The 11793-nt window shown below is 47.6% G+C and overlaps 1 protein-coding gene across 1 annotated transcript; it reads left to right on the top strand.

The window, feature by feature from the left end:
• Nucleotides 1-2657: 2657 nt before the first annotated feature.
• Nucleotides 2658-9528, top strand: Pou3f2 (POU class 3 homeobox 2). The gene has a single exon (XM_047557140.1). It carries the CDS (start codon nucleotides 2835-2837, stop codon nucleotides 4164-4166), a length of 1332 nt encoding a protein of 443 aa, XP_047413096.1. The 5' UTR covers nucleotides 2658-2834; the 3' UTR covers nucleotides 4167-9528.
• The last annotated feature ends 2265 nt before the right edge of the window (nucleotides 9529-11793 follow it).

The raw sequence follows: 11793 nt of genomic DNA, 5'->3' as shown, positions 1-11793 counted from the left end.
AAGTTCTTTCGGAAATGCATCTGAAAACTTATTCTTGTCTCCAATGCATCTGGCTGCTAAGTGTCTGGTCCTTCCAGAAATGTGATTTAAATCCAGAGAAAAACAGACACCTGCCCTGAAAAGAGGCGTGGGGGGTCAGGGGTGTGAGGTGCTTAGTAACGGGAGGCAGCCCTTCCCGGGAGCTGGATTCCTTCCTCTGTAGAAGCTCTGAGCTCCCCAGGAGGAAAGAAAAGAAAGGTGCCGTGAGAGGACTGTGAGTTCCCCATGGGCGGGGTAAAGCCTTGTACCCAGTGCAAGGGACGCAGGGCTGAAGCTCTAGGGAGGTTGCCCTGCCCGCCCCTCAACCCCTGCGCTCTCCATACTGGGAGCGCCAGCACCACACGCTGAGTCTGCGCGCTCTGAGGCTTCGACTTTTCAATTTTATTTTCTTATTTATTTATTTATTTATTTATTTATTTATTTATTTATTTATTTATTTATTTTTTTTTTTTTCCTGGCCAGACCAAGTTACTGTATTCCTAGCAGACCCCAAGCGCGAGGTTAGAGTGGCTGGGCGATTGCGCTGGAAGTCAGCGCTTCACAACGTATATCCTAGCCTCGCTGCGCGGGTGCGCGCGCGCGTGGCAGGGGTGCAGGTCAGTCCCGCTGCTGCCTGTGGGCTCGCTCCTCCCCTAACCATTTCTCTCTTCCCCTCACACACACGCTCATAAACACAGGACACGTGGAAATTCGCAGCCAAAGCGCCTTGCCCGAGCGGGTACTCAACCTGGTGATTTATAAACAACTCAGTCACTCCCCAAAGAGCACGGCTCCTCGTTAGTCATGATGAATTTTCTGGTCTGCTCTATTCTGCTGTCTAGATTAAGATGCTCGGAGGCCCCAAAATGCTCCCTTTGAGCGTTGATTTGACTTCCCTCACAAGCCTACCACCGCCGACAGAGCCCGAACTAGCACAACAACGCGGGGGTCAGGGATGAGAGGTGGAGAAGTAATTCACGTTCCCTGGAGTCTTTCTTTCCCTTCCTGGCAATAACTTTTTATGTACCGGTGCTGTACTGCCGACCCTTCCTGGCGGTCCGCTGCTTCAGCCTGCATCCGCCCCTAGGTCCTGCTATCAGACTCGAAAACTGGCAGCAGACACCTGCCTCTTTGGGCTAAGAAACTGAAGGCGCGACGCGCTCGCGCTCTGCAGAGCGGCGCCGCGGGTGCACTGTCCCGCGGTCTTGTTCTGGAGTTCACGGCTGAATGCTGAGCAGGAAGCTTGACTGACTAGCGCCCGAGAGCTTAGACTGACCCCACCCCCTGGCGCTCGCAAAAGTTATTGATTAGGAAGGTTTCCCTGGCATCGACCCATTTACTTTCACACCTTTTTTTTTTTTCCCTTTTGAAGCGACTTAACGGAAAAGTTGCGCCAATAAGCGCGAGGAACAGGGAGTGGGGGGAGCGCATACATCTCCATCAGCACCGCTACCCAGAGCTGCTCTTGGATATTCCACCAAACCCAGAGGCCCTGCACCCCTCGCCAGCACTTCTGCAGCCTCGCACAAGTCCAAGGTCTGCCCACACAAGCTCCTAGTTTTCTAAACCAAAAACTATGCGCGCGCCCGAGTGTGAATCTGACAGACTTTTAGAGTTCTGTTTTCAGTTCAGACCGCGGTACTGTTAGAGCAGCCAACTCTGCGCCTTGATAGGAGTAGCTCACAAGCCGCGGCAGAGTCTGAGCTTGCCTCTCGCCGAGTCTTTTCGGTGAAGAACTGAGGCAGTCGGGCCTGGAACCAAGAGCCTGGGCTAGCAGGGTGGAGACAAGGAGGGAGCCTTCATTCCAGTCAAAAGTGTCCTCACACTCAGGAGCGAAAGGCACCTGTGTTCTGAAATTCTAACCATGAGGGGAAGGGGACTTCGACTAAGGGACAATTCTGGCTCCTGGCTCTAGGTTTAAGCGACACTGGTGTGTGTGTGTGTGTGTGTGTGTGTGTGTGTGTGTATCCCCTAGGTGAATGAAAATCGAACTCCCGCTGGCTCGGTGCGACCCAGCCTTTCTCTTTCTCCATCCCTCCCCGGCTCCCTCAAAGCCCTATTGGAAAGAGAAAGTGGACCCCCCCAAACCCCCCAACACACACACACCCTATCCAAGTCTTCCAAGTGGCTGTGGTCGATAAGAGCGCCGGAACCACCCCCCTGCCCGGCTTCTCTGCCTGGGAGACAGATGGGGGGCGGGTCCCACCCGAGAGGGGGCGGAGGAGGCCCGGGGTGGGGAAGAAGAGGGGGGGTGAGAACTGAGAGAATCTGAATCGCCCGGCTAGGGGGGGGACTAGGAGGAGGGTTAGCAAGAGCCTGGGGGAGGAGAGGGGGCAGCTGTGCGCCAATCAGTGGCGCCGGTCTGGGAGGTTGCTAGCGGTATCCACGTAAATCAAAGGGCGCGGAGCCAATGGGAGGGGGCGGAGGGGGCGGGGCCCAGGCGCGTGCCGCTGCGAGCCGGCTCTGCCAAGAGAGCGGGAGAGCGCTGGAGAGAGCAGGGAGAGGGGGGAGCGCCGTGCGAGTCAGAGTGAGAGAGAGCGAGAAGGAGGGAGAGGAGAAAGAGAGCGAGGGCGGGCGGGCGGGAGGCGGCGGCGGCAGCAGCAGCAGTAATAGCAGTGGCAGCAACAGAAGGCGTCGGAGCGGGCGTCGGAGCTGCCCGCTAGGGGAGAGAGAGAGCGAGCGAGAGAGAAAGAGAGAGAGAGAAAGAGAGAGAGAAGAGAGAAAGAGGGCGAGGAGGAGAGGGAGCCAGAGGCGAAAAAGTAACTGTCAAATGCGCGGCTCCTTTAACCGGAGCGCTCAGTCCGGCTCCAAGAGTCATGGCGACCGCAGCGTCTAACCACTACAGCCTGCTCACCTCCAGCGCCTCCATCGTGCACGCCGAGCCTCCCGGCGGCATGCAGCAGGGCGCCGGGGGCTACCGCGAGGCGCAGAGCCTGGTGCAGGGCGACTACGGCGCGCTGCAGAGCAACGGGCACCCACTCAGCCACGCTCACCAGTGGATCACCGCGCTGTCCCACGGCGGTGGCGGCGGCGGCGGGGGCGGGGGCGGCGGCGGCGGGGGCGGCGGCGGGGGCGGCGGCGACGGCTCCCCTTGGTCCACCAGCCCCCTGGGCCAGCCGGACATCAAGCCCTCCGTGGTGGTGCAGCAGGGTGGCCGCGGCGACGAGCTGCACGGGCCAGGCGCCCTGCAGCAGCAGCACCAGCAGCAGCAACAGCAGCAGCAACAGCAACAGCAGCAGCAGCAGCAGCAACAGCAGCAGCAACGGCCGCCGCATCTGGTGCACCACGCTGCCAACCACCACCCCGGGCCCGGGGCATGGAGGAGCGCGGCGGCTGCAGCGCACCTCCCACCCTCCATGGGAGCGTCCAACGGTGGCTTGCTCTACTCGCAGCCCAGCTTCACCGTGAACGGAATGCTGGGCGCCGGCGGGCAGCCGACAGGGCTGCATCACCACGGCCTGCGGGACGCGCACGACGAGCCACATCATGCCGACCACCACCCGCACCCTCACTCTCACCCACACCAGCAGCCACCGCCGCCGCCGCCCCCACAGGGCCCGCCAGGCCACCCAGGTGCGCACCACGACCCGCACTCGGACGAGGACACGCCGACCTCGGACGACCTGGAGCAGTTCGCCAAGCAGTTCAAGCAGAGGCGGATCAAACTGGGATTTACCCAAGCAGACGTGGGGCTGGCGCTGGGCACCCTGTACGGCAACGTGTTCTCGCAGACCACCATCTGCAGGTTTGAGGCCCTGCAGCTGAGCTTCAAGAACATGTGCAAGCTGAAGCCTTTGTTGAACAAGTGGTTGGAAGAGGCAGACTCGTCCTCGGGCAGCCCCACAAGCATAGACAAGATCGCAGCGCAGGGGCGCAAGCGGAAAAAGCGGACCTCCATCGAGGTGAGCGTCAAGGGGGCTCTGGAGAGCCATTTCCTCAAATGCCCCAAGCCCTCGGCCCAGGAGATCACCTCCCTCGCGGACAGCTTACAGCTGGAGAAGGAGGTGGTGAGAGTTTGGTTTTGTAACAGGAGACAGAAAGAGAAAAGGATGACCCCTCCCGGAGGGACTCTGCCGGGCGCCGAGGATGTGTACGGGGGGAGTAGGGACACGCCACCACACCACGGGGTGCAGACGCCCGTCCAGTGAACTCGAGCAGGGGGAGGGGCAGAGCGCGGGGCTCCCCCTCCCCTTCTGCCCACGGTCCTTTCCGGACCCTTGTTCCCTCTCTAACTTCTGATTGTTCTTTTTATTTTTAATTATTATTTCCCCGTCCCCTAAAAAGAAAAAAAAAAAAAAAAGGAAAAAGGAAAGCAACTAAGACACTGGACTATCCTATAAACGGTAGCAGGTGTAATGATATGTTTTGACCTTTACAGGCGAGTACCCAGGCAATGAAGTAGAGTGTCTCCTAGAGAGAGTGAGAAGAGTGTGTGTTTGTGTGTGTGAAAGAGAAAGAGAGAGATGGCAAGCACTGAGATAAATACCTGGCAAAACTAAATAAATTACCAAAAAGAAGAATCCCACCAAACCGTGATAAACACAAAACTGCAGCTTCCTTGTGCTCCATGCTTGGAGTTGGGACGTGCTGCTGTGTTTATTTAATGTGGCGTCCCATCAGGAAACAGGAAAAAAAAAAATCACATGTTCTTTGATATAGGCAAAATTTAACCACATAAATTTGCACTGCAAGAAAATTGAAGTTTACATGAACAAATTCATAAATATATTTTTCTCTTAATCTCCACCGTTAATTTTGGAATTACCCTTTGGGTTTTGTTTTGCTTTGCTTTGCTTTACTCAGTAGAGAGAATTGAAGCCAGTTCTTGACCGCGCTCCATTTCTAGTTCTTGTATTGCCCCTTCTTACTGTTTGTGAACTTTGATTACCTTCATATTCCCTTTGCGTTGGTGTAACATTTATTTATTCCTTTTACCAAAGCAAATGATTGAATTCATACAAAATAACTGCTTGCCTGACTTTGAGAAATGTGTATGGTCTACACACTTTATCCAAGGCAAGACTCTAATTTAGAATATAATAATAAGAGTCAAGCATTGGTTTTCTTACCACCCACAAAGTAAACTTCATTTTCAGGCAGTGTTTCTGGGGGAGGTTATACAGGGGAGAAAAAGAAAAATCAATAGTGAGTGACTGATTGCTTCATTTTATCAGGCGGGCCCATTGTGAGAGAGCTCAGAGGAAATGTGGAGGTTAAATCTATTTCCAGAGTTGTCCAACAGAAAGAAAGTGGCACTTTGAAGGGAACTAGGTGAATCTATATCTTCAGATACCCCCATATAGTTCTCTGCTTTTAGTTTTAATAACTTAATTATGAGAAATCATTTGTGCTGACCGCAGCAACTAAACTTTGTTCCTCAAATTGTCTTTTTTTTTAAGCATAAAGAAAACCACCCAGAATTCAATGGTGTATGCATTTACCATGTTTCTTAGCACACAAATACCCATATGCATACATACATAGACCATAGACTGGATTTGTCTTCACTAGTTCATTTGTTTATCAGTCATATTTAGGGTCCCACATCCTCTTTCCCTTTAACTTATTACAGAAAATACCAGTTTCACTTGGACAGCTCCCCCCTTCAGTAAGGAAGCCAAATGAAGTGAAAATAAAATGCTATTTTCAATCCTTCCTCTCTCCCTTTTGTTAATAGTTTTAAGTGCATTTTTTACCTTATCTTGATGGAAAACAGTTAACTCCCAACACAAAAAACTACTGGGAAGTGTAGGTAAAAACAAACAAATTTGTAACTGTATTGAAAATAAATACCATTAAACTGTGATCGGTTAAAATTTTTAAAATAATAATCAGCACAAAAGGGCGCTAAAAGGGAAGACACTTTTTATTAACCTTAAAAGTTTGGGGCTTTTTTCCTGGTTAGGTATTAGATAAATGTTTATTTTAAAAAATTGAATTTTCACTACCATAAAATTATGGTTCAGCATCAGATTAGCATTGCACTCAGTAGTTAAGGTTTTAGAAAATATGCTTTATACAATATTGTCTTTTCAAACACCTGTGATTGTTTCATTTTCAATGTTTTTGCAAGATAAATGGTGACTTATAATGGGCATATTTATTTGCCTGTATTTCATTTCCCCCTATGAATGTCACAAGGAGATGGGCACGGAGCTGCTTCAGGTACATCACACTGCTTGTTCCTGAGGTGTGGGAACTGGCCTTCAGTGAAGCAATCCAGAGCAGGGCAGAGAAGTAATGGTAAAGGGAGGAAATGAATTTTCAGATACTTATTATCAAGTAGGTAAGGTCAGAAGCTGGAGTTCAGGGGATGTGTCTACAGTTCCTCTAGCTCTCATAGGTTTACTAAGATGAAAGTTACCACTGAACCTTACCACTATGTATATATGTTTAATATCTGTCTTTTGAAATGCAGAAATAGTTTAAATGTTTCTTTGTCTATTTTTCTTTTTTTTTAATGCTACCCAGGGAAATATTTTCATATCATTTTTAAGTGGCCTGCCTCAATGTATATTTATTTCTTTTGAAGCAAAAAGGTTCTGGAAACTGTTTTTCTGTAGCTTTAAATGAGTAGGTGAGCAAAATCTATATGGGATGTAATTTTTTTTGTTCAGTCTCTTTAAAAATACTTTGTTTTGGTACATTTGGTTGTGCTTGTGGGGAAAATAAAAGCGCAGAGATCCTTATATATTTATGTTAAAGTAATATTTTATTATTACATAAAACAGAAATGCACAATACCTTCATAGTTTGTTCTAATTATTGAAATATCTTTATTTTATTTTTAAAGATAGTGCCAAGTTTTAAGGGGAAAAAAATCCTAGACCTTATACCGACTGAGTTGAGTTGTGTGTAAAACACCTCCCTTCCTTTATACTTCATAAAGTTTTGGAATAAATTTTATGCATATACTGCCAGGTTTCATGTTTATAACTTTCAGAAGCTTTTTTTTTTAAATGAATACTACTGTTCTGATTTACTTTTCTTTGCAAAACTATCATCAGTCCAAAACCTTTCAGTCACTACGCCTGTAGCATTAAATTGAAATGGTCACTGGATTTGAGCTTCAATTTGTTTGCCATTTCATGGTCTGACAAAGAGATGTTTGCCCTGTAAATACGTGCAGATATTACCGCATCTTGTTTCCAGGTTAGGTATACCTTATCTAATTGGACTGTTGGGAGAGCATCAATCGAACTACGTAATTTGGAATCTGCAGAAAAGCGGGGCTTAGATTATTCCTCTTAATAACTAACAAATATCTTTCAACAAAGAATAACTCTGACAATATGCTATGTGCGTGATTACCACATGATTAGAAGTAGATTCTATATATTATTAATATTAGGTTTACAGGAAAAGATAGATTTTACAGTGGTCTATACAATAGTGTCTGTTTCTGATCAGGCAAACAAATGGGCTCTAAAAAAAGAAGCAGGAGCATGCAGGAGAGAAATCAAGTCATAATGCTAACAACAGATTCTTTCAAACAGTCTTAGAACACTATACTTTAAAAAATCAGTTTTAAGCTTAGCGAGAATTCCAAGCAGACTTGGGTTAGTTTACAAGTTTGTTGATGTATTTAAAGTCCTCCTTGGAACATTGGCTTAAGTATAAATGTTCATTTAGAAAGGTAGTTTCTGGGCTTATTACATCTGATCATCTTTTCTAACTCCTAGTCAATATTACATGGGTCCCAAACAGATTCAGCCAAATGATCTTATCAATAGTCTGAACAAGAAGTGACAGAAAGAAGAAGTGTTTTGTGACCGCAGACATGCTGATGGGTAAAATGTTTAAGCTGGGTATAGATTTGAGTTCTGGGTCAATATCCCTTCACTATAGGCAGAAAACAAGCAGCATCTGCCCTCTGCAGGGCATTTCAGTGGACCTTGAGAAGGGAATTTTTGTTCTTAGCCACAGGGGCTACTGACTGGAAAGCATCATCACATGTTAAGCAGACACATCATGGTTTTGACCCATGTTTGCCATTCAGATCCTAAAGCTACTCGGGTAGTTTCCATGCCAGCTAGGGAAGGTATTACACACTGTGGTGAAAAAGTATCACCGCCACTGGAACAAATCTGGGGGGCAATCATTCCTAAGATGTGGGCTTAGCCACAATAATGAACCCTTTTTTCTAAACACAATAATGCAGAATGTAACCATCCTGATAGAACTCTTCTGTTTCTTCAAAAGATGTCACTTTTTAGATTTATGATATAAGATGGGGAGAAATGATCATGTGGGAAAGAGTTATGTGAAGGTCAGATGGAGGAAATGGCCACAAATAATATTATGCTTGGCATTTCTAAACATTCTCGGTTCCCACGAAATAACCTCTATTATATTTCAGATGGCAGCAACAAAAGCACTCTTTTCCTTTCCCTCCTGCTCCTACCAAGGGAGGTCACACATTCGTTGACAAAATTTTCTGGTAAAACGGTTTTGATAAAGGCACTCATCTTTCTACTTATTTCTTCAAAAGCACATAATAAAGAGATGCAACAGCAACAATGAGGGGATAGCATTTGGGTTCACTGGTACCCACAAGTGTATGTCTATTTGTTGCATTCACTTGCCTTTTATTTTCTCAGTATGGAAGCATCTTGGATAGTGCTGGAGAGTGGGATGAAATTACCCTTTTATCACTCCTTTCTGTGACATGTCTTTGCTGATTTTTCAACCAACTCATAGAACTCTGTTCTAGATTCTATTGAATTCCTACAGAAGTTAAAGAATGAGGTAAAGGATGGAGCTTGTACAGAAAGAGAAAGAATGATGAAATAAGGGTTTCTTTGGGTCTGCTTGTATATTTCAGTGGATAAGGCAAAGGGACAGTGTTTATCTAAAATAAAAGAGAAAGATGCATATTGGAGTACTATGACTCTTAACCATATGATGAAATGGGATGTACAGTTAAGTTTTATATAAATATTTTCCCTATTTAGGAAAGTTTACTTTTTCAGTGATGCATATTCTCTTAACAGGGGACAGATGGTAGTAGCAGAGAACCAGGGCTTCTAATACCTATTCCCCTATTTGATTCAGGATGGAAAATAATGTAAAAGTGACAGGGGCCTGCCACTCAACAAATTAAAGAATCAACTGGCCCATGTTTGCAGAACTTGGGCTAGTGTTATTTCAGTGCCCCCTCACCCAGAGAGGAGTATGGAATTGCCAGAAAATGGCTTTTTAGTTTCCTTTAAGGCTTTGCTTGGTTACGGAGTAAAGAAACAATCAGAATATTTTCACGTTGTTCTGGTGTTTGTGGGAAGCTAGAAAATTTGTTCCCTCCTCTTTTTTAAAAAAAGAAAAGTTAATTAACTTTATCATGTAATACCTTTCCTTTACCTTAATGACACCTCTGCTTGACTTAGCTGTTAGAGGTTTTAGAAACAGTATCATATCCCATCAAAACAATCCTGGTCTCTTATTGTTCCTAGAATTCTGATCGTTGGTAACATTAAGATGTATTTCCCTTTTTAAAAAATGTCTGAAATGTTATTTAATACACCAGTAAAAGTGCATCTATATCTTAAAGTTTATTCCTTCCATGTCTTTTTGAGTTTTTATAGCTCTTTGTTTGGAATGGGGGGGGGCGATTTCCATATGCGGCTTGTGTGTGTGAAGAGCTTGGGCTCTGAAAGGGTCTGTAGTTGGCGGCAAACAGTCCTCTGCTCTCAGAATGGGGAGTTGTCAAACAGGGGGAAAAAAAGAAGAAGAAAAAGAAGAAGAAGGAAATAGATGCCCCCACACCGACCTTGTTGTCACAGATTTTTAAAAGACAGGGGAGGGTTAGGACCCCATCTGAGCGATATGGAGGGGATTTTGATTGTTATGAATTAACTGTGAGTGTGCCAAACAACGTCAATAGGAAATCTCACTGTGGAGTAAATTTGAACCTATGCCCTTTTTTATTTGGGTCATATATTTTTCCTCCCACCAGGGTTTCCTCTGGATTTGTTGTTTAAAAAGGAAAAGGAAAAGCCACACACCTAAAAATATGGTCACAGAGTTCTGCAGCAGAGTGGGAAAAAGAAAGTTTCTTGTGGGTTTGTAACACAAATTAGCCACTGTAAATCACAGGGCTTAAGGCTCAGGCAAATTCATGTGGAAAGTGTTGGAGGCTCTTTCCCTCCTCCTGTTAAGAAATCTCATTCTATCAGAGGAATTTTTATGTGACCTTTTATGTTCTAAGGCACATGATTCTGAAGAGAATTATTTGACATTAATAACTTTTTGTTGATGTTGTCCCCCTAACAAATATTCCTTCAAAGTTGGTGCAGCGACTGGGCAAGGTGGGTCTAGGCAAGGCGAGACAGTGTGCTGCCAGCGGGCATCAGCTTCTGCGCTCAGCGGCTAGACAAGCGCAGGCCCTCAACGCGCGCACCCCACCCTGGCAGATGAGATGAGGGTCCTGAAAGCTAGACTCGAGAGCTTAGGGAGAGGAGAGACGTGGGAGAAACCAGGCATTCCTTGTGTTCCAGCCCAGGCCCACGCTCCAGAACGCTGCTAACAGCCCCTGGGAGTGCCTGCTTGGAAATCAAGGACTCTCTGCCTTGCCCCGGGGCTCCGACGACGCCACGACCCCAGTGGGAAGGGTTGACAGCTCGGACTTTGAGAGCCATTCCAACTCTCTCCCTTCCTAGGGAGGTCCATGCGGGGGACTACATGGACTATTGGTGGGTTCGCCAGCCGGAGACTGAAGCTAGAGGTGGTTAGGTGGAGTACAGATGTCTTGGGTATGGCCGTCGTCCCAGGAAAAGAATATCTAAGAGCAGGAGTTGGAAGGGCTTTTCTAAACGCAACGCATGGCTACAGGAGAGTGGGGGGTGGGCGCAGGTGCTGCCTGGGAACGGAGGGCCCAGAGGACAGTGAATCTCCTAGCTTTCTGCCTGTGCTTTTCTGCTTGACTCTACAAAGTCGGGCCCAGGACATTGCTTTTACTTGGGAGAGGCAATTGTGGGAGACGGTGCCCCAAGAAAAAAGTGGAGAGCAAACAACTACAAGAAAACTGGAAGAAAAACTGGAAGAAAAAACTGCATGGGAAGTAAAATAATTTGGACTTTTCCTGGTCTGCGAGGGCAAAGAATGGAGGACAGTGGAAAGCTGAGAAGCGAAGTTCTGAAGCATGCGCCCTTCAGTTCCCACCCATCAAACTTCTGGCTGTTTGACCTCAATTCTCTGCCTCCAGTGGAGGGGAACTTTTCCTCTAAACGCGTGGAGGAAAATCATTCTCTAACTCCCAGAAGCCGGTCACTCCCTGCTGAGCCTAAAGTCAGTTTTTGCAGAGAAAAGTCAGTTCTCCAAAGATGGGAAACCGGGAGCCCCTCTGGGCCCCCTATGATTCCAAGCCAGAGTTGAAAGCCGTGAGCTGCGAGGGTCGTGCCCCAGGACTGGAAGCCTGGCATTCATCTCCGTGGGTTGGCCACTCCAAGGGCCTTGGGACCCCTCCACCCCCATTAGCCATCCCAGGCTCCTGTGAGAAGAAACTCAGTCCTTGAAAACCTTTGCAGAAGGGCGAAGTGGGTTCCGATGCGGTCTTTCCCCTCCAGAAGGAGATGAGGCCGGCTGGAGATCAGGGTCACTTGGAGCCTGGGGTGAACGTCCTGGCCGCTGTGGCGGGAAGCTGGCTGAGAGCGGTGGGAAGGCTACTAAAGGCAGAGGCCGGGGCTCCCGCGGGGCTCCGGTCTGTGCTGGCTCAGGGCCTGGTTTCTGAGGGGCGGCCCAAGCCTCTCCCTCGCTCCTGCCGTGCCGGCCCGCGGCCAC

Source organism: Sciurus carolinensis, chromosome 7, assembly GCF_902686445.1.
Source record: "Sciurus carolinensis chromosome 7, mSciCar1.2, whole genome shotgun sequence".
In the NCBI taxonomy this organism is placed as follows: Eukaryota; Metazoa; Chordata; class Mammalia; order Rodentia; family Sciuridae; genus Sciurus; species Sciurus carolinensis.
Note: the sequence above shows the minus strand (reverse complement) of the source record. Positions and strands in the feature narration are given on the sequence as shown.